General features: G+C 58.5%; 1 protein-coding gene across 1 annotated transcript in view; it reads right to left on the reverse strand.

The window, feature by feature from the left end:
* The window catches only part of LOC119104285 (sushi, von Willebrand factor type A, EGF and pentraxin domain-containing protein 1-like), an 83,656-nt gene that overhangs the window by 46,437 nt on the left and 11,414 nt on the right, over positions 1–25,805 (reverse strand). The window contains 41 exon segments of the mRNA XM_037227981.1: positions 63–150; positions 612–712; positions 1,356–1,535; positions 1,876–2,042; positions 2,503–2,697; positions 3,035–3,154; positions 3,685–3,826; positions 4,093–4,214; positions 4,790–4,907; positions 5,300–5,425; positions 5,696–5,904; positions 6,310–6,490; positions 6,868–7,019; positions 7,500–7,613; positions 7,965–8,109; positions 8,584–8,715; positions 9,268–9,448; positions 9,847–9,971; positions 10,544–10,663; positions 11,060–11,187; positions 11,553–11,629; positions 11,945–12,075; positions 12,564–12,721; positions 13,157–13,358; positions 13,847–13,989; positions 14,303–14,423; positions 14,893–15,034; positions 15,432–15,600; positions 16,275–16,463; positions 16,744–16,867; positions 17,317–17,509; positions 17,855–17,964; positions 18,729–18,888; positions 20,365–20,525; positions 20,920–21,122; positions 21,542–21,718; positions 22,193–22,287; positions 23,397–23,484; positions 24,513–24,695; positions 25,012–25,191; positions 25,506–25,674. Of these exon segments, the coding sequence (XP_037083876.1) occupies positions 63–150; positions 612–712; positions 1,356–1,535; positions 1,876–2,042; positions 2,503–2,697; positions 3,035–3,154; positions 3,685–3,826; positions 4,093–4,214; positions 4,790–4,907; positions 5,300–5,425; positions 5,696–5,904; positions 6,310–6,490; positions 6,868–7,019; positions 7,500–7,613; positions 7,965–8,109; positions 8,584–8,715; positions 9,268–9,448; positions 9,847–9,971; positions 10,544–10,663; positions 11,060–11,187; positions 11,553–11,629; positions 11,945–12,075; positions 12,564–12,721; positions 13,157–13,358; positions 13,847–13,989; positions 14,303–14,423; positions 14,893–15,034; positions 15,432–15,600; positions 16,275–16,463; positions 16,744–16,867; positions 17,317–17,509; positions 17,855–17,964; positions 18,729–18,888; positions 20,365–20,525; positions 20,920–21,122; positions 21,542–21,718; positions 22,193–22,287; positions 23,397–23,484; positions 24,513–24,695; positions 25,012–25,191; positions 25,506–25,674 (6,021 nt within the window).

A 25,805-nucleotide genomic window follows, 5' to 3' on the forward strand; every position in this document is an offset into this window, starting at 1 on the left:
TGACCCAGTGAGCTATGGCGCCCCCGGCGCCGCCCGGGCCGGCTCGTGCCCCAGTCGCTCACCCCGGCCTCGCAGGCGTCCAGCTCGTGCTGACAGCCGACTCCGAGGTAGTCAGCCGGGCAGCTGCAGTTCAGGCCCGAGCCGTAGTCCCTGCGAACGGCGGCAAGGTCAGACATGACGGCCGTCCGTTACGAGTCAGCAGTGTACGGCAGCTGACGCCCCTCCTCAGCACCGGCCCCCAGCTACCGACGGACGGGAGCCTGGGGCACACCGCAGGGCTGCGGACGGCCTATGTGGAAACGCAGTGAACAGGGTGCACAGTAAACTTGTCAAGTCCGTCGATGCATGGAGAAGTCGTCCTAGTTAAGAGCTACCACAGCCACCCATCAATTAATTCGCTAACTCATTCACGTTCATGGAAAGCACCACACGGCTGGCCGGTAAAAGTCTTCATCTCTTTAGAATAAAGTCATCTGCCCATATCGAGACTTCAGAGGCCTTTGGTCTGTTGGGTGTCGCTCCAGCGGGGGGGGGGGGGGGGGACTGGCCCACCGAGCCTCGCTCCAGCAGGGGTAGTCGACCTGACGGGTCACCGTGCAGGGCTCACCGACCTGCAGAAGCCGCCGTTCATACAGGGCGAGCCGACGCAACGCTCGGGAGTCACTTCGCACCGGTCCCCGTCCGTTCCCGACGGGCAGGCGCAGAAGAAGCCCTGCAGGCGGACACAGGCGTCAGGCGCCAGGCGCAGGCGATAGGCCGGGCCCGCATCAGGAAGACCCGGCCAGGAAGCGCTGGGGCCCTGACGGAAGTCGTCAAGCGGCAGAGTGCCGGCGGAACGTCTGGGAGCTGTGCGCTGTCCATGGTTATCGGCCCGCATAAACAGGCTCCGCCGCGGGGCTGCGTATATCGCGGGCTGTTTTGTGCGCTGTGAAAGCCTCTGGCAATGCATGGTGGAAAAATGTACCTGTAGCGGCGAACAACAAGGAAAACAAGAAATCCCGAGACAAATTCTTATAATCTTACAACATCTAGGCTGTGCGACAGCTTTGCCTCACTTGACACGGAGGCTGGCCACCGGCAACTCAGCTGGCAGGAGCGCCAACAGCGCCTGTTCAGCCGCTCTCCCCTCCCCACGTCCACGTCCAGGCTCTCCCCACGTCCAACCGCCCTGCCCACACGTCCATCCACTCCCCCACGTCCAGCCGCTCTCCCCCACGTCCAGCCGCTCTCCCCCACGTCCAGCCGCTCTCCCCCCGCGTCCAGCCGCCCCCTCCCCCACGTCCAGCCGCCCCCTCCCCCACGTCCCAGACGCCCCTCCCCCACGTCGCATCCTCCTCCGTGACGCGCGCCCTTACCTGGAAAAGATCGATGCACTTGGCCTCGTTCAGGCAGGGGAAGCTCTCGCAACTGCCCACGTCCATCTCGCAGCGCTTGCCCGTCCAGCCGGGCTTACACGAGCAGGTGAAGTCGTCCAGGCCATCCGTACACACGGCGCCGTTCATACACGGGCTGGACGAGCACTCGTTCTTGTTCGTCTGACGGAGCGGAAGAGGCAGCTTCAGTCAGGGACGCCGCTCGTCGCCGGCGAGCGCGGAAGCTCGTCTTGCCTGACCCGCAGGATTGGCGAGGAAACGGCACTGCCACAAGGACGTGGCAGACGTTCATCCACGTCACGCTCACCGTCCATCCGCGCGGGCGAGTGTCGTCGATTATCAAATTAATGTCAACGCTAAACCTCAAGCTACATGTTGACGCAATTTGAATCCATCTTCCCCTCCGCGAAGTCATCCCACACGCAGCGAGAAGCTTCGAGAGTGTCCGCATGCGGGCGACACCAAACCGGCGCCGTCCTGTCCCGGGGACCGGTCCTCTTACCTGGCACAGTTTGCCGGAGTATCCCATGCGACACTCGCACTCGAAGGTGTTGTCGCGGTCGACGCAGCGCTCGGTTCCCTGCGGGCTGCACGGACTGGAGGTGCACTCGTCAATCTCTGCCTCGCACTGCAGCCCGACGAAGCCGGGTCGGCAGACGCACTTGAAGCCTGCGAGCGGGAGCGGTCAGCGGTCAGACCGCCTGGTCCGAGAGAATGGCGCCGACCCATCACCTACCAGCAGCGCGGAGCTCTGAGTCCGTTTGCACCGGACGCTTGTGGCTGCTGGTCAGCTTATTGGTGCGCGGTTCATTGCTACTGATGCCTGGTGGTTCTTGAAGCAGCACAATGACGCGTGTTTAGTGACATACGGAGGTTACCTGAGGCGTAAACTGGGTATGCAATTTCCTCATGGGATGCAAGATTGGGCAGGAAATAAGCTGACTATCGCCAATGTAATTAAGTTTTATTTTTGTCCAGGAGGCCAATTACTTTGAAATATAAGCCCTGCAAAAAATTCCTGTACTTGTGATGTCGCAACCCGCGATGTCCCCTGTTTTCGTTTGCTCCCACCGCATGATGTCAAGTTTGTCCCAATGTGATGCGCCAAAGTTTGCTATCTGCGACTGACCGTCGAGCTGGTCGTCGCAGGTGCCGCCGTTCTGGCACGGCTGGCTGGCACAGTCGTCTATCGTGTGCTGGCAGCGCTTGCCCGTGTAGCCGGGGGCGCAGGAGCAGCTGAAGCCATCAACGTCATCGACGCACGTGCTGCCCTCTGCGCAGGGCCGGGTCACGCAGTCGTCGATGTTGACGTCACAGGACGGGCCTGCGGCAGAAGGTGGCGTCACTCATGGCGGACCGGAAGGGCTACACCTTCGGCTTAAAGATGAGGTTGGTTGTTTTGATGCGAGTCAGGCTGCTCAGGTGCGATTCAACATCGGCAGAGTGACGTCTGTGCAGGAGCCAAGGGTTTAACGACGTCCCTCCGCCGCGTGCACCACTTGAGAAACGAGTTTTACCCCGGAGAGACAACGCCTTGCACACCAAACCGCTCCAGAGAACGAGACTGTAACGCAGCGCGTCACGTCACACCTCCTTGCCACTCGTGACGTCACCGCCAGCGCTGACGTCACCCCGCGTCGCCGGGCCAGCCGCTCACTCACCTGTCCAGCCAGGGTCGCAGACGCACTGGTGCACGAAGAACCGGTCCACGCACAGGCCGTGCGCGCACGGGCCGCCAGCGCACAGGTCAATCTTGCGCTCGCACCGCTTTCCGGCGAAGCCTGGCCGTGATTGGTAGAAGCGGGGCGTTAGAAGCGAGTTCGAAGAGGCGTGAGGCGGGGCACCGTCTGGTAATGCTAACTGATGTTTTGGCTCCCCGAAAACTGCTTGGTATTCAGGTGGCAGGTGTGGTAGAAATGCCGATCTCAAAGGCATATGACACGTTAAATTACGTATTTCCTTCACATTGAACTAGGTGTACTTGAAAGCTGCATATTCACAGGCAATAATGCTGGCTGATTTCAATCTCTTTGTACGTTGAGAAAGTGAAAAACATGCTTACGTTTAATATACGTGCAAGTCATCTTGTTGGTACCCGGCTGGTAAGAGCCCCATAGCCAACGGCTGAACAGTTCTAAAGATAGCTCACTGACGCTGGTTCGTTTTTCCACCACGATGTCATTTCGCTGCCGTCAGCTCACGGCACTCATCACAATGAGGAAATGAGGTGACGTCTGTTCAACCACGCCATGGAACATGTGCAATATATCTATACAGAAAAAGCTTAGGGACGTCACAGCAGGCACCCCACCTGTGGGGCAGTCGCACTGGAAGTCATTGACGAGGTCGGTGCACTCGGCGCCCAGGAGGCAGGGCTGCTCGGCGCAGTCGTCCGAGTTGACGTCACAGAGCGCGCCCTCCCAGCCCGGCGGACACTCGCAGCGGAACCGACCCTGCCGACAAAGGCCGTACAGGTCGCGAGCAGCGGCCACGGAGGTCTTAAGTGCATTACTATATGCAACTTCCAAGTGCAGATACAACACATGCTGCATCTACGCGCAATGCAGATACCACAGCATTCCCACAAGGCACAGACACATGAAGTGAAATGCCTGTACCACACGCACTCCGACATTGAACCTTTCGCAATGTGCCGTAAGTTCTCTGACGAAGCGACCTGCCGCCGTTTCTTGGAGGATACACTCCCTGACATACTGACCTGCTGTAGGGCGACGCATCTGGCGCTGTTATCGCAAGGGTTGCCCTTCTCCTTGCAGGGATCGACCGTCACGTTGCAGTTGGGGCCAGTGTAACCCTCCCGACAGAGGCACTCAAAGTTGCCTGAAATGGAGGCCAGCCATGTGCGTATCAGTGTACCGCGGCGAGGTGATGAGGCATGCCACAAACAGCTACGATAGGCCAGGTAAATAAAGGGTTGTGAAACACGAGGAACTGAAGCGCTGTAGACTGTACAAACACTTCAGCACTGGTTACATAAAGCCAGACAGCTTACAGCATATAAACATTACGCAAGACTACCGTACGGTCCCTGCTCACTACACAGGCTCTTTTCGCACACCCATACGACACACGTCACCTTGATAAATGCTTACTTAACAGAAGGGAGACATCGCAAGTTTCCATCACGAACAAGATGCCACCATCATGTATGATTGTTTTAGTTTGAGACAGATGACACTGCATGATCAGCGAAAAACGCTCGAATACCCGCTCAAGATAACCTTTAGTCAAGGTCCGGTGTCTCAAAGTCTAGCCCAGTTATCAGTCAGCCCACACCATGGCATGGCTCTCGAGTGCACCAGGACTCTAACGCCTGACCCAACACCAAACACGGCAGTGCGTTTGACGTGCATCAGCTGTCCGCCAGCCGACCGGGGTCGGCGCGCCACACCCACCGACTCCGGGCGTGTCCATGCACATGGCCCGCGCCGGGCACGTCTCCTCCTTGCAGTCGGACTCCTCGATCTGGCAGTTGATGCCTGAGTAGCCCCGCTCGCACTGGCACCGATAGCCCTGCCGGCGGCGATCGGGCGCGGTCAGTGGCTGCCGTCCGCTCCCGGAGGGGGAGAACCATCTGCGCTCCGGCGGGTACAGCATCGGTAGGGGAGGTCGGTGACAGACTGGCCGAGGACAAGACAACGCTGTACACCGGGTGCCAGACAGGGGCCGACCATGTCCGAGGTGAAGACGTGTGGGGGCAGCGGCGCTGGCACAGCCACCTGCGTTACAATTTACGGCACCGAACGCGGCCTGGAAGCGTCGCTGCAACCGCTGTGAGCGCCTGCACTCAGCAGACGCTCCAGGCCGAATTATGTCCGGTCCAAGCCCACTCCGTCTGACACTACCGACAGCACGTCGCCAACACTCTCGACTGGCGAGCCTGGCGCCGGCGCCGCGCCGCTGACCTGGGGCTGGTCGACGCAGACGGCTCCGTTGTGGCACGGGGTGGAGAGGCACTCGTCGACGTCAAGCTCGCAGCGAGCGCCGCTGAAGCCGGCCGGACAGTAACATTTGGGCCGGTGACCCAGCATCTGGCGACCCGGCGACACACGTCAGCGAAGGTACACACGTCGCAGACGCTTGGCGCACGGTGCGAGGACACCGACATCACGTTCAGATGCGTGGGTGTTTGGGTGCGGAGGTGGGGTTCACGTTTACTTGTCAAAAAGGTAAACTATCGTTTAAGTGCACACATGCTCCGTCACTAACAACATAAAAGCCGTACGCGACACCCCAATAGAGCATGTCGATTCACAGGCGGGTGCTCAGTACGAGCACTCTATGTGCCAACGTGTCCTCACCTGACACAGTCCTCCGTGCTCGCACGTGTCCTCAGTGCACGCGACTGGCACACACTGATCTGGTGTCGTTGCGCCCTCCGACTCCGTCATGTTGCCCGTCGGGCATTCGAAGCACGTATTGGCGCCCTCGATCGGCTGGAAGAAGTTGCGCGGACAGGCGAAGCACGGCTCCAGGCCGGTGGCCGAGTACGTGCCGGGGGCACACTTGGCTGAAACGGAACGACGCGGTGCGTGAATACAGGCCGCCACAGGGCGACACGAACGAGCGCAGCAGGTGCGTAACAGGAAAGCCGATGTATTTTTTCGCAAACGAATACATCTCGATCATATGTCCGTACATGACAGTTAAGTACAACATGTACAGCGAATCACCGCATGCCGTCAAGGAACAAGACACACATCACTGATTCTAGAGCAGGAAGAAACACTCAGCAGTAACTCCAATATAGTCGCAATTTTCAGGCTACAAAGGCGGCAACACAGTCCGGCAACTCCTTGTGCGAGCATAACAAAAATTATACTGCGATACGCAGCTCCAAATAAAGCCCCGGAAGGAGGGGAGGGAAGCACTGAGCCCAGCACAGCTCAAAGGTGGCTCAGGCTGCGTGGCTGACCTCTGCACATGGCGATGTCGCTGGCCGCCTGGGCGTGGGTGTAGGTGTCGGGCGGGCAGGCACGGCACTCCTTGAAGCCGTCGGCCGGCGGCGGACCGGTGTGGCTGTTGCGCGGACATTCGAGGCAGGGCACCAGGCCCGACGGCGAGTAGGTGCCGTAGCCGCACACCGGCACGCACTCCTGCCGCCAGGTCAGGTCAGGTCAGGTTAGGTCAGGGCACAGGGTCTTGACCAGTGGTCAGTGTGCACACCAGAGTTGATTAGTCTCGTCTGCCTGAGTTTGAGCATTGTGTGTAAAATGCTTTCCACACCACGCATACAAATGATTCATCAGGTGCCAGTCGCATTGTTTCTGTTTTATCCCCCACCCTTCTCTTTAGACAGAGGTTAAGAGGAGAAAGAGAAGGGGAGAGAGGGATGAAAGCACAAGGGAGGGGTGAGGAAAACGAGAGAGAGAGAGAGGATATTATCCTATTATCCAGAGCAACGAAATATCGGATGCATGAGAGAGGTACCTCGGCCCCTACCCTCATCCCTTAGCCGTGGACCCCGTCTGACCTGGACGCTCTTGCTGCCCTCCTGACGGGTGTAGGTGCCGGCGGGACACTTCTTGCACCTGCCCTGGCGGCTCTGGTCCTGGTACTCTCCCATCGGACACACCGTGCACGCATCGTCCTCGGTCTTAGCGAACGTGCCGGCCGGACAGTGCACTGCAGGAGCAGACAGAGGTCACGGGTCAGGTCATGTCACCACCCCGGTAAACATGGCGGCCGGACAGTGCACTGCAGGAGCGGACAGAGGTCACGGGTCAGGTCATGTCACCACCCCGGTAAACATGGGGGCCGGACAGTGGGCGTGTTTTTGTCTTTTTTGACAGAGCAGCGGCGTCGGGGTCACTGGTCAAGCCATTGTAACAGCAAACGCGCCGGCCTGAATGAGTTGAGCTGAAGGATAGTATCACGCATATGATGTGCCGTAAGTGTATCGAGACCAGCCCGCGAACGTATGAAAAGAGCCGGAGCAACGAGGCGAGCGGGCAAACGCGTTTTCAATTGGAACCTTTACGGCACAAATAACGCAACCCCGGCGACAGTTTGCCACTAATCAAGCATTATACAAACGTCAGGCTGGAATCTGATCACAGATTCAGCTGCCAAGGGTTTCCCAAGCATTGCTGTCCCGGTACTCACGGCATCTGGGCACGTTCGTGTTGCTTGACTCCGAGTTGAGAACTTCGCCGGTGGTGCAGGTGAAGCCTCTGGTGACATTGCTGAGCAGCGCCCGCATCGGGGGACACTGGTTACCTGCCGATAGCTGAGGTGTCAGACCCGGGCGTTGGAGAACTGGACAGCCCTTTTATAGCCTGGCACACAGGCAGCTATGCAGTGGCGGAATGCTTCATTTCAGTGGCGATCGGGCCTTAGCCCGTATAAACAAGCAAGGACAGGTGCAGCAACAACTCCAACGTGTCAGCCAGGCCCAGACAATTGTTACATCAACGCCCTTGACACTTGATGTTCTGCATCAAGCGGCTTGTTCCTACAGAATACACACGTGCTAGACATGTTGTATTCCAGCGATGCGTAGCGACCGACGTGTATCTACTCCTGCCATCTATCGTCAGACCCGTAAGCCGAGCTTGTGCGTTGCCTCACCGATGGCGGAGACGTCGAGCAGCGGCTGGATGACGACAGAGGTGGAGGGCACGGTAAGCTCGAAGATCAGGCCCAGGTTCAGGCCACACAGGTCATATAGCAACGGCTGGGAGATCTCCGGGGTGATGCGCAACACGTGCTGGATCTGTGGAAGATGGGGGAAGAATATGACCTTGTGCTGTCTGTCATCTTTGTCATGGTAACGCGACGCGCATCACCACGCACCCTTTCAGCGGCCATTGCATACGCGCAACCGAGATTAGAAACCAGGCCCCGTATGGAAGCTGAGGGCGCTAACACTCGGCCACTACACCTCCATTACGCCTTACTAGCTAGTGCTGCCGCACAGGCACGTTATGTCACTACGGATGCGGACCATTCGGGCGTATTCTCAGTCCGGATATCCGTACTTACATGGCGTCTCAGGTCTCTCACCAGTAGGCGGAACGGAACAGCACCAGCAGGTGGAACACGGGTAGAGAATACGACTCCATATAAGGTAACTTTGACATTAGCCTGATTCCGGCGTTGTTGCATGTAAATAAGCAAGGCAGCGCCAATGTCAGCAGCCAATGCTTCTGGTGCGCGACAAGGGATGACGCATTTTGATGTCACCCACCTGAACCATGTTCTCGGCCACGCGCACTGCATCGCCGGACATCAGGCGAACGTCCATGTTGAGGTTGACGGCTTGCGAGCAGCGCGCGGACAGAACGGAGCTCAGGTCGGCGTGGAACTGTTTCAGCTCCTCCTGCAGACACCAGGCGGAGACAAAGCATCAGCGTGGCGGCAAACAGTCGGCCCGCTGACGTGAGCATAACTAATAACAATGCGTGTATCAAAACCGGATGAAGAACCGGATAGCTGGGCGGAGCCTGGCGCAAAGTCCGCATCTCAGGCCTGGGCCTGCGTTTAACTATCGTTTTGGTCTTCAGTTGGCCGTCTCAATCCACTTGGATGCCGCTCAATCCCAACGCTGCGGCACCATGACGTTCTCAGCAGCCCTGACCTGACATTCTATGTGTATGACGCAGGTTGACAGTTTTTATCTCCACAAGCTGTCCTGACGGGGCTCTGACCGGAGCTGTGATGATATTCCCCGACCAGAACGGACCAACTCCCTCTGGACGTTTTCGGCCGTAACCCTACGCTTGACACAGGGTTATCGCATTGCAACCATGCCCCTCCACGTCATCCCGCCTCCCAAACACTGATGAAAGTCTCAGAAGCCGCATGCCGTGCCAATACTTCCCGACCGACCGCAGCACACGGTCATACCCCGCCTCCGCGGCGTCTCGCTGACCTTGTACATGCCGACGCACTCCTGGGCGACGGCGCCGTTGGAGCGGTAGTTGATGCGCGCGCTGACGTCGTAGCTGGCCTGGTCGGTGTCCTCGGTCACGCAGTCGGGCACCAGCTTGGTCGGCTCCCAGGGCTGCTTCGGCACGCAGCTGAACGTCTTGACCTCCTCGCCGTCAGTGAAGCTGCGGAGGAGGGCGGCGTCAGTACGGTGATGTCACGGGGTGGCGTGACGTCACAGGGTCTAATGGATCGTGCAGAACGGTCGGATGGGGTGAAGAAGGGATGGCCATCTGCACATTGTCAGGTTATGGCGAGTTAGGGACGTCTATCAATGTTTACAGGTGATACCCTTTCGGAGCTACATAATGCTCGGTGAGTGCATAAAACATTCATACGTGGCTGGGATCAAGGACAAACACAGGAGAACACAAAATAGTCATTGAAGTTCTGGCACACACTTTGTGGGATTCCTAAAGAGGTCTCACAGGCACATTACCATGCCGAATAACTTAGCGTCACAGCGCCACGCAGCTAACAAATCTGCTCGTTATAAGGAGGTACAGGCCGCCCGGTGACGCACCGGAATCCCTCCTTGCAGGTGGCCAGACAGCGGAGGCCGCCCACTTCGCTGGGCAGGCAGTTCACGGCACCGTTGGCGGGAGCCTTCAGGTCCCACGCCACGCACGGGGTCGCCTGCACTGCCACCTGGTGACGACACGGTGAAGGCCAGGTGAGCAGGTCTTATCCGGCGGCGGGTATGGAGCGTCACAAATGGAACATGGCTTCAGTCAATTTCGTCACCACAAACGCCCTACAACCTCCCTCATATGCACTTGCAGCCATCGGACCTATTGTAAACGCCCTCTTCTTCGCGGCCACACCCATTAAACCACTCACGTATCTTCCTCAACCGACGCCTTCCTGCCTTACAGCTGCACGCGCACCTGACCACGTGCCTTTTCTTCCTAAATAGCAACACCCAATCCCTCCTTACATCCCCGACTCTCTTGCCAGCATGTGAGGCCCCAGAGCGGGTCTCTCGCCCGCGCGCACTCACCTGGAAGTGGCACTGGGCCTGGTTGCCCAAGGTGTCGCGCTCACCTGGAAGTGACACTGGGCCTGGTTGCCCGAGGTGTCGCGCTCACCTGGAAGTGGCACTGGGCCTGGTTGCCCGAGGTGTCGCGCTCACCTGGAAGTGACACTGGGTCTGGTTGCCCGAGGTGTCGCGCTCACCTGGAAGTGGCACTGGGCCTGGTTGCCCGAGGTGTCGCGCTCACCTGGAAGTGACACTGGGCCTGGTTGCCCGAGGTGTCGCGCGCAGTGACCGTCACATTCTCGTATCCGCCGATCTGGATCCGAGCCGCCGACGGCTCGAACGTCACCGCGATGTCCTCGACCTGAGGGCGGGTTAAGAGGTCACGCGGGCCCAGAGAGAGGGGGCTGGTGTGGAGCGTTACGGTATGGGACGAAGGTGACAGACGAGCAGATGGGTCGAGGACCTAGGATATGAAGGAAGGGATTGTTTTCGTACGATCCAGGAAACACAACAATCTGGTTCGTTAAGTCAGACCGGTACCCATTTGCCAAGAAGAAAATGCCACTATGCATACAGGCGAGATCTGGGTGGGTGAGTGGTGGTATGGTGGGTGGGTGGGTGGTGAGTTCTATGGGTGTTCTGTTCCATAACTGTCCTCGCTGATTCGTCAGGGCTCATCACCGCGGAGTACTCCGTCCCTCCGCCGAACGTTCACAATTTGCTAGCCGCGTCTCCGACAGCCCACGACGTCACTCACGTCATCAGTGTCGTCAGAGACGTCCACTTGGGAGCGGGAGCGGTTGAAGTTGATCTCGTACACCTCCTGCTCCTCGACCAGCTCCACCACGTAGCTCTGCGGACAGGTAACCTTCGGCGGCGTGTCGTCTGTGAAGCGGAGGTCACGCGTCACCGGCGGCGGAGGTCGTGCGTTACCGGCGGCGGCGGCCACGTGTCACCGGCGGCGGAGGTCATGCGTTACCGGCGGCGGCGGTCACGTGTCACCGGCGGTGGCGCACCAGCGCGTCACTGCACTGTGGCGTGTCCAAGGACCGCCCGGTCTGGTACATTCGTAGCCTCAGCATCACCCGTGCGAGCCAGTTCAGGCAAGTTTCTTCATAATATTATATAACGTTGTTATTGCCCATCACCCTTGAAGTACACTTCAATCTTCAGTCAGTTCACAATCGTCACGTTTTGCTAACGAATAGTGACCATAACCTCCCGCAAAGCGATGAGTGGATACAACTTACCGGGGACTGTGATGTTCATTTGGCAGATCGCCACGTTTCCGTCAAAATCAAAAGCCAGATATTCGACCATCAGGTCTCTGTAACACACCGGGTGGTGCGTCAGTAAGTGTAGCTGCCAGACGTGGATTGGGTCATGTCACAGTTTCTAGGGACACATGCATTCACAGTTATCTCAAGGGCTATAAAGCTTTATTCGAGCACTTGAAGAACACCACGACACAAAAACATGCAACAAACACGACACTGCAACACGAAAAAACACCAGACAATCTCCACACGTTAAATCGTCTCTCGCATTACGCCCTCTCGCCTGAAAACGCCGCAGGCTGCCGATCATCACAGGGACAGCACGTCAGCTGCGTTCATGACAAGCCATGCTCAGAGGAACTGACCTGAACACGAAGACGGGCGGCCCGAAGCCGGCCGGCCGCACGTCCGTGCGCACGATCATCCCCGAGTTGTCGGTGGCCAGCGGCTCGGTGAAGTTCACCGCCAGAATGCGGCCGTTGTCTCCCTTCTCCACCTGACACCAGGGCGGAGCGAGGTTAGGTCAGATCAGGGTGGACCGCCAGAACGCGGCCGTTGTCTCCCTTCTCCACCTGACTCCAGGGCGGAGCGAGGTTAGGTCAGATCAGGGTGGACCGCCAGAACGCGGCCGTTGTCTCCCTTCTCCACCTGACACCAGGGCGGAGCGAGGTTAGGTCAGATCAGGGTGGACCGCCAGAACGCGGCCGTTGCCTCCCTTCTCCACCTGACACCAGGGCGGAGCGAGGTTAGGTCAGATCAGGGTGGGCTGCACGGGGCAGTTTTAGACAGCACCATGGCAGAGAGCTCGCTGCGTGACGTAAGGAGAGGCGTTATGCTATGATGTCATCTATGAAATCAATTTCAGGAACAGGTAACCATTTTAAAAACTGACCTTTCATGATACGACCGGCATGGCCCCTGTTCACCTAACAAACGGCACCGCACGTGCCGCGGCCGCCACTGGCCGGTCAGCGCGCCACACACCTGCAGCAGTTCGCTGGGGCAGTTGATGAACTGGGGCGGCTCGGCGTCCACGCACATCGAGTAGCCCATATCGAAGCCGAGCAGCGGCTCCTCCTCCTCCACGGTGCAGCCCAGCAGCTCGAACTTCAGGCACGGGTTCTTGTCGTGCGACACGATACCTGGGGGAGGAAGAGGCGCTGGTCATGGCAGGGCCAAAGATGTGCTGTCACTGCTGGATCACGTGAAAATCAAGTTGTGTAATATAAGCGCAACGCCAAAAAAACTTGCCCTTTAATAGAGACCAAAAGGGTAGCTAGAATATGTCTGCTGCTGACATCTCATCTAATATTCAAGATCAATACGTTGCGCTCTCTCTCCCGACAGGCGCGTGAGACGACCAAACGCACTCCACAAACCCGCTGACCTTATGTAAAGAAACGAACTCCCAGACACCGATGACCCAGGATAAAAAACTGCGCGATCATACAACCGCGCTTTGCTGCTCCGTGAACACGAGTCGTGCACCCGCCAACACCAATGACGTGAGATGACAAAGCAGTCGTTGACCCCTCTGACCTAGGAGGATGAGACGCGCATATTCTGACACCACTGACCCAGAATGACGAAGCGAGCCTCAACAGACTCTGGCAGCGTGATCATGGCCAGCTCGCCGTAGTTGCCAGGATCGCGGGCCGTGAGGTTGAAGTTGGGGAAGTACACCACGTAGTTCTCGTCCTCGGCGCGCTTGTAGAAGAAGCGGATCTCCGTGGGCCGACCCACCACGTCATTGGTCACCACTCCCTTCAGCAGGATCGCCTGTAGAAGGCGCCACACCGAGCCGTCACGCCGGGAGCCGTCACGTCACGCTGGGGAGCCGTCGTATCATGCCTGGAGCCGTCACGTCACGCTAGGAACCGTCACGTCACGCCGGGAGCCGTCACGTCACGCTGCGTGAGGGCAGTACTGGTGGTTGTCATTCGGTAGATACGGAAGTGTTTGAATGCTTCCAATTCTGAATCATGTACTAATCGTTAGTAGACACCCTGACACATCTATACGTTTCACAAAAAGCCAGTCTCATAGCATGTCAGACGCTGTTGCTCGGCAGCACTGTCCGGGGTAACAGACCACAGCAGCACTGTCCGGGGTAACACAGATTACAGCAGCGCAGCCGCAGAGCAATTACCACGGGGCATACCGTGCCACCATGACACCTCTGCGCTGGCACCGCGCTGTACGAGCCAGACATCAGTCACGCTCCACAGATGGCGCCAATAGCGCGGCGACCTTGAGAGCGCACTGACCTTGACGCGGTGCAAACTGAGCAGGTCGACCTGGACGTAGGTGAAGGGCTCGTTGAGCTGTCCGCACCACCCGGTAACCGAGCCCAGGCGCACCTTGTTCGCCTCGTAGTTGGCCCGCTGCGTGGTGGCGTTGATGGCGGAGGCTGAGGCGGAACGCCACGGCACGGTCACATACCGACGGGACGTCACGGCACGGTCACGCACCGTGACTGCTAGTACCTAACGCCCCAAGGCGGCCGGCTGCTGAGGCTGCAGTGTGGGGCGGCTATGAGCTGTCATTGGTGGACTCGTGTGGGCAAAAACATACATTTCAAAACACCTTTCTACGCACAACATTCAAGAAGTGATGCCCGTTTTCCAACCTCTGCAATAACATCACACAGCTCTCACGAGCCGGTCACATCTGAGTCAGCGGCGGGTCACGCTCGGCCCGGCTGGAGTCCGCGCCCCCCTCACCCGGGATGCGTCCGTCCGAGAGTCCCAGAGGCTTGATGACAGCACACTCCGGCTGGCGGACGCACTCGATCGGCTCGCCAGAGAACGGGATGTAGCCCGGCTTGTTGCACGTGAACGACACCTGGAACGAATGTCGTGTTAGTTCGCTCACGCTTCTGCTGTGACTTCGCCTGGCCACTGATCGCCACCGCTGGCTGACGTCAGAGCTGACCCTCCGCAAACCATCAGCATACCCAATACAAAGACTGAGCCAACATCACCATTTCGCTTGGCGATTCAAAACACCAGCCACCGATGTCGATTTGTCCTGATTATATCCCCCCTGATTGTGATAACCTCTTGATTTATCCTGAATATGATATCTTATCGATTTATCCTGATTATGAAACGAAATCATGAAGACCCTGATATTCTTTTGTGGATATTATGGGCACGTAAATCAGAGTCGATCGCGTAGACATTGCTCAGAGGAAATATATCCGGATGCTCACCGGATACACACCGACAGCGACAGTCCAACCCCTGCTACCAAGGCGAGGCGCCTCGGGGAGGGGGGGGGGGAGGGGTTCTGGCTGCGTGTGCCTCCGTACCTTGGAGCCCTGCTCATAGCTGGTGGCCACCTGGCGGCCGTCGGCCGGCCGGCCCGGGTCGCTGCACACGGGCCCTTCACAACGCAGGTCACCAAAGTCCCAGGTGCCGTCCGCCTGGCACCGTACCAGGTTGTCGTTGGAGCTGTGAAGAGGAGCAGCGTCACGCTAGGCCACGGGGAGGGGTTATATTGCGCAATTTCACCTCGGAAGGGGCAACGCTGCGTGATTTCACGTAGGGGCACACTGTCGCACGGAAATGATGGGGGTTTAGTGCTATGGAAACGGACAAAAGGGAGCGAGGAATATAAATCACAACAGCCAGCTGATGCGAGCATAACGTTCATCGGCGCAGTGGGCACAGAAACGCCACCAGGCACACAATGTCATAAATGTTGGGGCTCATCCGTATAGCAATGTCAATACCAACATTCGAGTAGGGTTTATAAACGCATCCGAGCCTCCAAAAGGCTCGGCTACCATTGCGCAGCTGAGTTTTCGGGTGAGTGGGCTGAGATCTGCTCTCCCCCCTCACTACTTACTTGCTTTGTCCGGCTAGACTGAATGTGTCCTCGCAGCCGAAGTAGAAGCTGCTCTTGAACTTGGTGTCAGCGTATGTTCCGTAGGCGCCACCAGGCGTGGACGGTGGCACACCGCAGTCGATCCGGGGGCAGGCTGGCGCCGTCCCAGAGATCCAGTAGTCGGCTGAGTCTGCGGCAGGTCAGGTCAGGTCAGGTCAGGTCAGACCTGCAGCGATGTCATTAGTGGAGAGAGCGACAAGTAGGGCTGGGAGTATATCACAAGTTCCGTCGTTATCTAACTGCAATACCACGATGTCGCTGTCCCTGTGCTGCCATACGTGACCTGATAATAAGGATAACCTATTAACGCGTGAGGATATCAAGTTGTCATGATATCATGTCATAACCAGAATATCACGAGAATGCAACTACGCTGCGACATATCACTATGTTCAGGGAGACGGTTAGTATCCACCACGGTAAAGTAAGTGGCCCAGCAGTTAAAAGTTAGTTAGTTATTAAGCTTTAGGGGTGCGTCAATCGCAATAGTTGTTTGTGCCCAGCCCAGCGGCTGTGTGCCTTCATAACGTAGTTTGCGCCCAGCCCAGCGGCTGTGTGCCTTCATAACGTAGTTTACGCCCAGCCCAGCGGCTGTGTGCCTTCATAACGTAGTTTGCGCCCAGTCCAGCGGCTGTGTGCCTTCGTAGCGCACTTATATGTAGCCCTCTACGACGACACGCACATTGCCTCTCACCACTCGCTCTGACTGTAGGCAGCTGAACCGGCTGGCCGGGAGGCCGTCGACCTCACTGAGAGGTCAGTGACCCGAGCGAGGGTCAGCGCTCGGACCGCAGTGTGACTGACCTGACTGGGGGTCGTACACACACTGGCGGAAGCCGGCGGTACGGGTGTTGCGCAGCGGCTTGCCCGTCTCCGAGCAGGCGACGGTGATGTTCTCGCGGAACGGCACGGTCACCTCCTCGGCCTCGGGGTCTTCGCGGGCTACGGTCAGGCCCTCCTCCGGGCCGTCCGACAGCGGCTCGCAGGAGGCGTCTGAAAACGCGCCAGGGTAGTCTTAGTGAGGCGGGAGCGTATGACGCCACGAGACTGGGGAAAGCTTGCGTCCCTCTATGGAGCGACCGTCGTGATCGGGGAAATAAAGCCTGCTTAACGTGCTTGATAGATTGCAGATCCATCAAGTGCTTAATAGACACTGAAATGTATTGTATAAACTGAGAGTGAATTGAAATTGTGCCCTTTTTCAAGTTCATTTCAAATAGATCCAAGAGGAAACGTCACCGCAATAGCGAAATAGCTTTTTCCGGTAACTCACATTCGCATGTGGGCACTGTCCCGTTCCATTCGCCAGTGGCGGTACACTCCAGAGTCTGAGAGCCCTTCATGACGTAGCCGAAGTTACAGTAGAAGGAGATGACGTCACGGAAGTGGTACTGCTCCTGTGAACACAAAGCCACGGGGAGTGAAGACGTCTGTTTTGAGCCACGAAGAGTGAAAACGCGACGGTGGCCAAATGGAAGTTGGATGAGCCCTCGTCACATTTTGTCATGCGCAAAAATGTGGCGACAACTTAATACTTGTTTAAAACATGAGCTACCTGCTGTCACTCAATTCAGGTTCTAGTGCACCACATCCCGAAGGTAGTATGTGATCAACAGCATTTGCGTAAGTCCGTGACTGCCCCATGGCGGCGGAATTCCACCAAAACTCGGCAGAGGTACGTCAGGCAAGTACGCACGTTGCCGGTCCTTCATTGGGACAAGTCTGACAAAACGCCGTTAAAATATCTGAGGCACCCTGGCCACACACTGCAGCGGCACTAGCGGGGGGGGGGGAGGGGGGGGGGGAGACGGTCAGGGGAGCTGTGGGCTGGCAGTAAGACACTGACCTGGGTGGAGACCAGCAGGCCGTTGACGGGGTCCTCGATGCCGGGGCACTGTTTCGGCACGCAGGTCTTGTTGATCCGGTACGTGTCGCCGTCCCGTTCGCCCGTCTCAGAGGGCGCCACCGTGAACCCGGCCGTGCCGTTCTTGGTGAACAGCTCGTACCCCTCGTCGCACTGGCAGCCGAACGATCCAGCCCTGTGGGGTCAGGTCAGGTCAGGTCAACTGTCGTCACAGCGCGTACCCTCTGCCGAGATGACATTTGGACGATTTCATTCCACAGACAAGAGGGGTCAGGGTAAGGCAGTTCAGATGATGTCACAGCCCAGGAAAATACACCGCAAGCCTATTTCACATGGAAGCAAATGGTTTTATCGGCGAGTAAATTATCATAATTCAGATTGTAAAAAATCTTCAGGTATTGTATTCATTGTTGCCAGCGTTGCAAAAGGTAGCTGCGGAGATCACTATCGTTTGTTTTATGCTTCTAGCGACGGCCCCTTCCACGTGTTGCGAGCTCGAGGTGGGCTGGGCGGAACTCACGAGTTGACGCATCGCTGGTGGCAGCCGCCGTTCTTCTTGGCGCACTCGTCAATGTCGGTACACTCCTGACGCGAGCATCCCATCAGCTCCATACGCATGCACGGCGCCACCTGTTGGTCAGAACAGGACTGACTCAGCCTTGGCTCACCGGGCCACGCAGCACACCTGACGCGGCACGCTGAAGCTCTGACCGCAGTGGAGAGAAAGCTGTCGGCGATATTGGTGGTGACGAGAAGCACCTGGCTTTTTACTGCAGAATTATCAGCTCTAGCACACCCTGCATTGGGACAAGCGTGCGGGCGTGACAAGTCCCGGTCGTGATTGGCTCTCGAAGCATGTCATTCCCGGTCGTGATTGGCTCTCGAAGCATGTCATTCCCGGTCGTGATTGGCTCTCGAAGCATGTCATTCCCGGTCGTGATTGGCTCTCGAAGCATGTCATTCCCGGTCGTGATTGCCTCTCGAAGCATGTCATTCCCGGTCGTGATTGGCTCTCGAAGCATGTCATTCCCGGTCGTGATTGGCTCTCGAAGCATGTCATTCTTCGGCTGTCAGCGCAGCGAGAACAGCACAGAGCCAGCCAGGGAAGCGCCCCTGCCCCCAACCGTCACAGAGGCCCTGCTGTGCGACTAACCTCGCGGTCCAGCAGCCAACACAGAGTCAGCCAGCGGAGCTCGTTACAAAGCCCGGTTTCGTTCAGCTGAACTGGCTGGCGGAACGCAGCTAGAGAGCCAGCTAACAAAGCCCGGTAACGAAACCCTGCAGCACTGCCGATAACTGCCACCGACGCGGCTTCCCTCAGAGCAGTTACAGAGACGGCTACAGAGCCCGCCAGCGGTCCCGCCACTCCACCGCCGTTGTCTCCAGCTGCTGACCTGGTAGTCGAGGATGGTGAGCCTGACGTAGCGGGCTTCCACGGGCGACGGCATGCTGATGACGGAGAGGCCGGCGCCGGCGGTGCGGAACTCCACCGGAGCGCCGCTCGACGTCTGGTACTCCCGCATCACGTCCGTCAGCTCGTCCGTGTAGTAGAGCCTGCCGCAACAGCGACGTCATGGCCACGTCCGGACGGCATGTACTCTCGCGCCACGCCCGTCAGCTCCCGCGGGTATGAAATGGCATCTGGTATTACCGCATCCTACCAGTCACCTCAGCTCGTGCATGCAGCACGGCCCGGGGAACGCAGTGGCGCCATGGATAATGACTGTCCCAGTAGTGCTGTCACATAGTGTCACACAGTGAACACACGGTGGTGCTGTCGAGACCTGGTGATGTCTAATGCGCCTGCATCGCTTCCGTTGAGTTAGTAGCACGTGGAGTATTGCGACTTATTTAAGTCACTAAAAAAACTGCGTCATGCCCCCATGGTAATCACGCCATTTTCAAGCGAAAACATCGAACCAAGGTGAATCTTTCCGCACATCAACATCAACGAGAGAAATCTAGTGACGCAAAAGTCACGGAGAGCCACCACACACGGAGGTGACATGCTCGCGCACATTGACGTGCTCCCCACGCTCATTGGAGAGCTCTCCGCGCACATTGACGATTTCCCCGAGCACATTGAGGTGTTCCCCACGCATATTGAAGTGTTCTCAAAGCACATTGACGTGTTTCCACGCAAGCGACACAGACATGTTTTTTGACATGCAACACGTTATGCATGTCTTCATTGTAAATGAACAACCAGTGGGCGGGGGCCGTCAGTGGGCGTATGCCGTCAGTGGGCGGGGACCGTCAGTGGGCGGGGACCGTCAGTGGGCGGGGCCGTCAGTGGGCGTGGGCCGCACGACAGCCAGTGGGTGGAGGCCGTCAGTGAGTGAGGGTCGTCAGTGGGCGTGGGCCGCACGACAGCCAGTGGGTGGAGGCCGTCAGTGAGTGAGGGTCGTCAGTGGGCGGGGGCCGCACGACAGCCAGTGGGTGGAGGCCGTCAGTGGGTGGGGGCTGTCAGCGTGTGGGGACCGTCAGCGGGCGGGGACCGTCAGTGGGCGGGGCCGTCAGTGGGCGGGGGCCGTACGCCAGCCAGTGGGTGGAGGCCGTCAGTGAGTGAGGGTCGTCAGTGGGCGGGGGCCGCACGACAGCCAGTGGGTGGAGGCCGTCAGTGACTGAGGGTCGTCACAGTGGGCGGGGGCCACACGACAGCCAGGGGTGGAGGCCGTCAGTGAGTGGGGGTCGTCGGTGGGCGGGGGCCACACGACAGCCATGTGGGTGGAGGCCGTCAGTGACTGAGGGTCGTCAGTGGGGCGGGGGCCCACACGACCAGCCAGGTGGGTGGAGGCCGTCAGTGGGTGGGGGCTGTCAGCGGGTGGGGACCGTCAGTGGGGCGGGGACCGTCAGTGGGGCGGGGCCGTCAGGTGGGCGGGGGGCCGTGCGCCAGCCATTGGGTGGAGGCCGTCAGTGAGTGAGGGTCGTCAGTGGGGGCGGGGGGCCGCACGACAGCCAGTGTGGGTGGAGGCCGTCAGTGAGTGGGGGCTGTCAGTGGGCGGGGCCATCAGTGGGCGGGGTCCGTACCTGAGGCTCTTGGCGTAGGCCACGGTGCGGTCCGGCCGCGAGACCGGCTGAATCCGGAAGCCGTGCACGACTGTCGGCGCGCCCAGGTCGATCATGACCCAGTTGACCTTGGGGCCCTCGCGCGCGCCGCACCAGCCGCCGTCGGCGTTCAGGCGCACCGTCTGCGGGCGCACGAGGTCACTGGGGTCAGACGGTGACGCGCAGGGTTATACTGCTGAGTAGCGGGCCTTCTTGAAAATCAGCCTTCGAGGATGTCACGCGGCTCGAGAGAGGCTGTTAACAGCCTGAAGACTACACAAACAGAACCGTCCACGTAGAGCATATCCAGCTTACGTTGTGGGCTGAACAACTTAATGGTAGAGCATTTGATCAAGACAGTGACCGCTTGTAGTCGCTGCAGCAAGGTCGCCATGCATGGCTAACTTTGCCGACTTCATGACGCGAGGCCAACAGACATTACAAGGCATATGCGCGACAAACACACTACCCAAGCCAGCTCTCTCAGCACTGTCAGCTGAGCCTCACGGCAGTCCGGAGCCCCGATCCGCAGCTCACGTTTTTGTCATAGCCGTCCTCGGTGCCGGAGACGAGGATGTCGTCGTTGGCGACGGCGCCGCTGCTGACGCCGAGCTCAGCCACCGGCCGGCACTCGAGGTTGGGCCGGAAGCCGTCGCGGCAGCCGCAGTGGTACGAGCCGGCCACGTTCGAGCAGTTGGTCGAGGTCAGGTCACACTTGGCCGCCGCGCATTCGTTAATGTCTGCAGCAGGACGGCAGGGGGTTCAGTTTAGGGACCGCTGCCAAACACGTCTTGAAGAACACTACAGATGCTGTGAAATGCCCCGGACAAAGACATGTCCCTCCATTAGCTCGGATACGGAGGTGGCCGTACCAGAAGTCGCCCACACACAATGGACCTCGGGTACTCTGCGCTGTATTTTTGGGCACGTTGTGCTGGGAGCAAGATCTGCATTTACCTTTGGACAGGTCCGATCCGCTGCCATTCAATGCTGGAGGTAGTACATTATCCTCGAAAGCACCAGCACTGCTTTGATGTGCGCACAATATTGTAAGCGACGAGCATGCGCTAGCCACGAACAATGTCGCTGGTTTCCTCGACAGCTCGCCTTTCCCAATGACATGCTTTGCCAGGCCGCTGGTGCCGTTGACGCGTCTCACCTTCGCACTGCGGCAGGTTGATGAACTTCTGCTGGGGTCCGCAGGTGATGACCGCCGAGCCGATCAGCCGGAAGCCGCGGTAGCACTGCACGCTCGCCTCGTCACCGTACCGGTAGTCAACCGCCGGCGACAGCACGTAGCCGTGCGGGATCTCCGGCAGCGAGGGACAGTGCAGACCTGGCGGGGGCACACGGCCGGTCAGGTCAGGTCAGGTCAGGCGGGCACCGTGGGACCGGCAGAGACCCCCGGTATCGGGGACGCGACGGGTCTAAAGACGGTCGGGCAGGTCACAGAGGTTCGAGATGATGTGATGTGGGTCACGGCGACAAGTCATAGTACAAAGACCGGAAATAAAGACCGGAAATAAAGACCGGAAATAAAGACAGGAAATAAAGTGAACCTGACTTGAACGTCGTCACTTTGGGCTATATCGTCAACACCAAAAGCTTTCGCCAAGTACATCCGGTCAGAGACTCAAAATGCTGACGACACGCATTACAGTGAAGGAAGGGCTACGTTTGACTTGCGCATAAAGATGCGCAATCATTCATACAATAGGTCCAACAAGTACCACACACAGCTGAGTTTCGCATGACGAGCGGCGCGCGCACAGCCGGCCGCTCTGCGTATGGTGGCGGCGGGGTCACTCACGTGAGCAGCTGGGCACCTCTCCACTCCACGTGCCGTTGCTCATGCAGAAGAGGACAGGCACGCCCGACCGAACGTAGCCCGGCTCGCACTCGTACCTGGCCGCGGCGGGCACGACCGTCAGTGTATGGGGAGACAGCCGTCAGCAGCGCCGCTCGGCGGGCACGACCGTCAGTTTATGGGGAGACAGCCGTCAGCAGCGCCGCTCGGCGGACACGACCGTCAGTTTATGGGGAGACAGCCGTCAGCAGCGCCGCTCGGCGGGCACGACCGTCAGTTTATGGGGAGACAGCCGTCAGCAGCGCCGCTCGGCGGGCACGACCGTCAGTTTATGGGGAGACAGCCGTCAGCAGTGCCGCTCGGCGGACACGACCGTCAGTTTATGGGGAGACAGCCGTCAGCAGCGCCGCTCGGCGGGCACGACCGTCAGGGTATGGGGAGACAGCCGTCAGCAGCGCCGCTCGGCGGGCACGACCGTCAGTTTATGGGGAGACAGACGTCAGCAGCGCCGCTCGGCGCGCGTCAAACCTGCGATTTACAAAGTTCTTGACTAAAGCGCGGGAGAGGCGTGCTTGTTTAATTAGGACCCTCCGATAAGTGACAGGTGTTTTTCATGCCGACAGCGGGGAATTCGATGCTGCGTGACCGCGGCACATCAAGAGGGCAGGGCGGAGCCCGTCTGGCGCAATGATTGTGCCTCTGCGGTTAAGTTCAGCGGCAATGACATCAGCTATAATCCCCAACAGGTGCATCAAGAAGCACGAGCCACCGTAAGCTGCAGCGTCCCCGACGGCATAGCTGTGGCCCTCATAATCTACCGGAGTCGGCGGCAGGGAGTTTGCTTCTGTTCTGCAGGGGCGCCGCGCGGTCATTGCACCTGACAACAGTGTCTCTCGTCCGCGCTCACCTGACAACAGTGTCTCTCGTCCGCGCTCACCTGACAACAGTGTCTCTCGTCCGCGCTCACCTGACAACAGTGTCTCTCGTCCGCGCTCACCTGACAACAGTGTCTCTCGTCCGCGCTCACCTGACAACAGTGTCTCTCGTCCGCGCTCACCTGACAACAGTGTCTCTCGTCCGCGCTCACCTGACAACAGTGTCTCTCGTCCACGCTCACCTGACAACAGTGTCTCTCGTCGGCACTCACCTGACAACAGTGTCTCTCGTCGGCGCTCACCTGACAACAGTGTCTCTCGTCCGCGCTCACCTGACAACAGTGCCGTAACTCCGACCTCCGCCGTTCAGCTGCTGCTTCTGGGCGAACGGCACCTCCGGGAGTGCGGGACACTGGGACGCTGGGACGATGGGAATACACGTCAGCAGCCCAGCACGCGTACAGAAGATCGGGAGTGTTGGACACTGGGACGATGGGACGATGGGAATGCACGTCAGCAGCCCAGCACGCGCACAGGAGATCGGGAGTGCGTGACACTGGGACGCTGGGACGATGGGAATACACGTCAGCAGCCCAGCACGCGTACAGAAGATCGGGAGTGTTGGACACTGGGACGCTGGGACGATGGGAATGCACGTCAGCAGCCCAGCACGCGTACAGAAGATCGGGAGTGCGTGACACTGGGACGCTGGGACGATGGGAATGCACGTCAGCAGCCCAGCACGCGTACAGGAGATCGGGAGTGTTGGACACTGGGACGCTGGGACGATGGGAATGCACGTCAGCAGCCCAGCACGCGTACAGAAGATCGGGAGTGCGTGACACTGGGACGCTGGGACGATGGGAATGCACGTCAGCAGCCCAGCACGCGTACAGGAGATCGGGAGTGTTGGACACTGGGACGCTGGGACGATGGGAATACACGTCAGCAGCCCAGCACGCAGACAGGAGATCGGGAGCGCGGGACACTGGGACGCTGGGACGATGGAAATGTACGTCAGCAGCCCGGCACGCGCACAGGAGATCGGAAATTAGCAATGCGTCACACTACGCATCTTATTAAAAACTAGCACATGTACCATGTGCACCTTATAATTAAGTCGTACCAAACGCATGCGCATATAGTTATACATACAGGCGACTACATGCATGGTTAGTGATGATACGAATCATAATAGGACGTTTGTCATATCATATCACAAAGTGCCATATCATGCACAACTTAGCACAGAACCGGCTTCAGCCCCACTAGAAGCATGCCCACAACAGAGCATACAACAACTATGAACAAGCCATACTGAAACACTAGCGGCTTTGCCAACAGAGATCAAACCATCGACACACCGATGCCGTAAGGTTAGGCCCGACCCACAGTCATCAGAGCCGAGCACACGCGATGGGCGCGTGCGTCCGCGCGCACTCCCTTACCGAGGCAGACGGGCAGCTTGCCCCAGTTGCCGTCGGCAGAGCACTGGATCGTCTCGACAGGCTGGCCGCTGGGGAAGGCGAAGCCGGCGTAGCACTGGTACGTGATCTCGCCCCGGAAGGTCACGTTCGTGGCGCCGATCGAGAAGCCGTTGTCGATCTGCGGTACCGGACCGCAGTACACCTCTGCCGGGGGGAGGGGGGGGGGGGGGTCAGACAGGGAGACGGTCACGAGCGAAGTGTATATGATCAAAGGAAAGACTGTTGTGATTTGCTCCATGCAAACGAAATGCGTCCAAGATGTCCAATTTCATTGCGTTGAGGATTGCATGGATGCATGACGAACGGGCAGCGCGCAAAAAATGGCAAGTGGTTCTTTCGGCAAGTTCGCGTAAGTTGTTGTGGGTGCTTTAAGTTAAAGATTAAAGCCTAATCTAGGCGTCAAAAAGATGACGTATTTAGAAGTGCATGTTTTTTTCATGGCGTCATACGAACGTCTCACCCTGGCAGTTGGGGATATAGCTGACGCTCCACTGGCCGCCGGGCATACACTCGGTCATGACCTTGGCCTTCCCCGTGGCGAACTCCTGACCCGGCGGGCACGTGAAGGTCACCCTGGTGCCGAATATGGTCTCCCGGCTGGTTCCCAGCGCTCCCTTGCCGGGCTCCAGCATGGGACAATCTGGAAAACACCGGTGTGACGTCACTCAACCAGCGAGCGCTACCAGCGGCGTGAATCGAGCAAGGCCGGTATTCACTGGTCATGCAAGAAATAAATATCGCCTACTCTAGGAAATGACATGATTTGTCAGCTTCCAGTCCTCGTGCAAGACGTCAATCTATAATTGGACAATTGCTGAAGAGTATGATCGAACAAACGCCCCAATTTTTTTTAAAGTAAAAAAAAATACCACGCGAGGATAACGAGAAGCGGTGCGATTAAAGGCCTCCTTGTGGGACGTCCGGAGCGTCCGGGGCATTCCAAAGGTGGCGCACCTGACGAGAAGACAGCCTGGAAGCCTCTGCTGGCCTTGAGCGGGTCGGAGATGAAGCGGACCAGCATCTGACCCGACTGGGCGGTCAGGGTCAGCTGCGGCACCAGCTGGCCGGTGAAGCCAGCGCCCGAGTGCAGGCGCAGGCTCGAGCTGTCCGGACCGTCGTACACCTGTGACGAGCAGGCCAGCGACCGTCAAGGGTCACAGGCGGAGGTCAGCGGTCACAAGCGGGGATCAGAGGTCAAAGGCGGAGGTCAGGACCACACGGGGGTTATAAATCACAGGCGGGGGTCAGCGGTTA

This window comes from Pollicipes pollicipes, unplaced genomic scaffold (assembly GCF_011947565.3).
Source record: "Pollicipes pollicipes isolate AB1234 unplaced genomic scaffold, Ppol_2.1 Scaffold_6052;HRSCAF=7182_pilon_pilon_pilon, whole genome shotgun sequence".
Classification (NCBI taxonomy): Eukaryota; Metazoa; Arthropoda; class Thecostraca; order Pollicipedomorpha; family Pollicipedidae; genus Pollicipes; species Pollicipes pollicipes.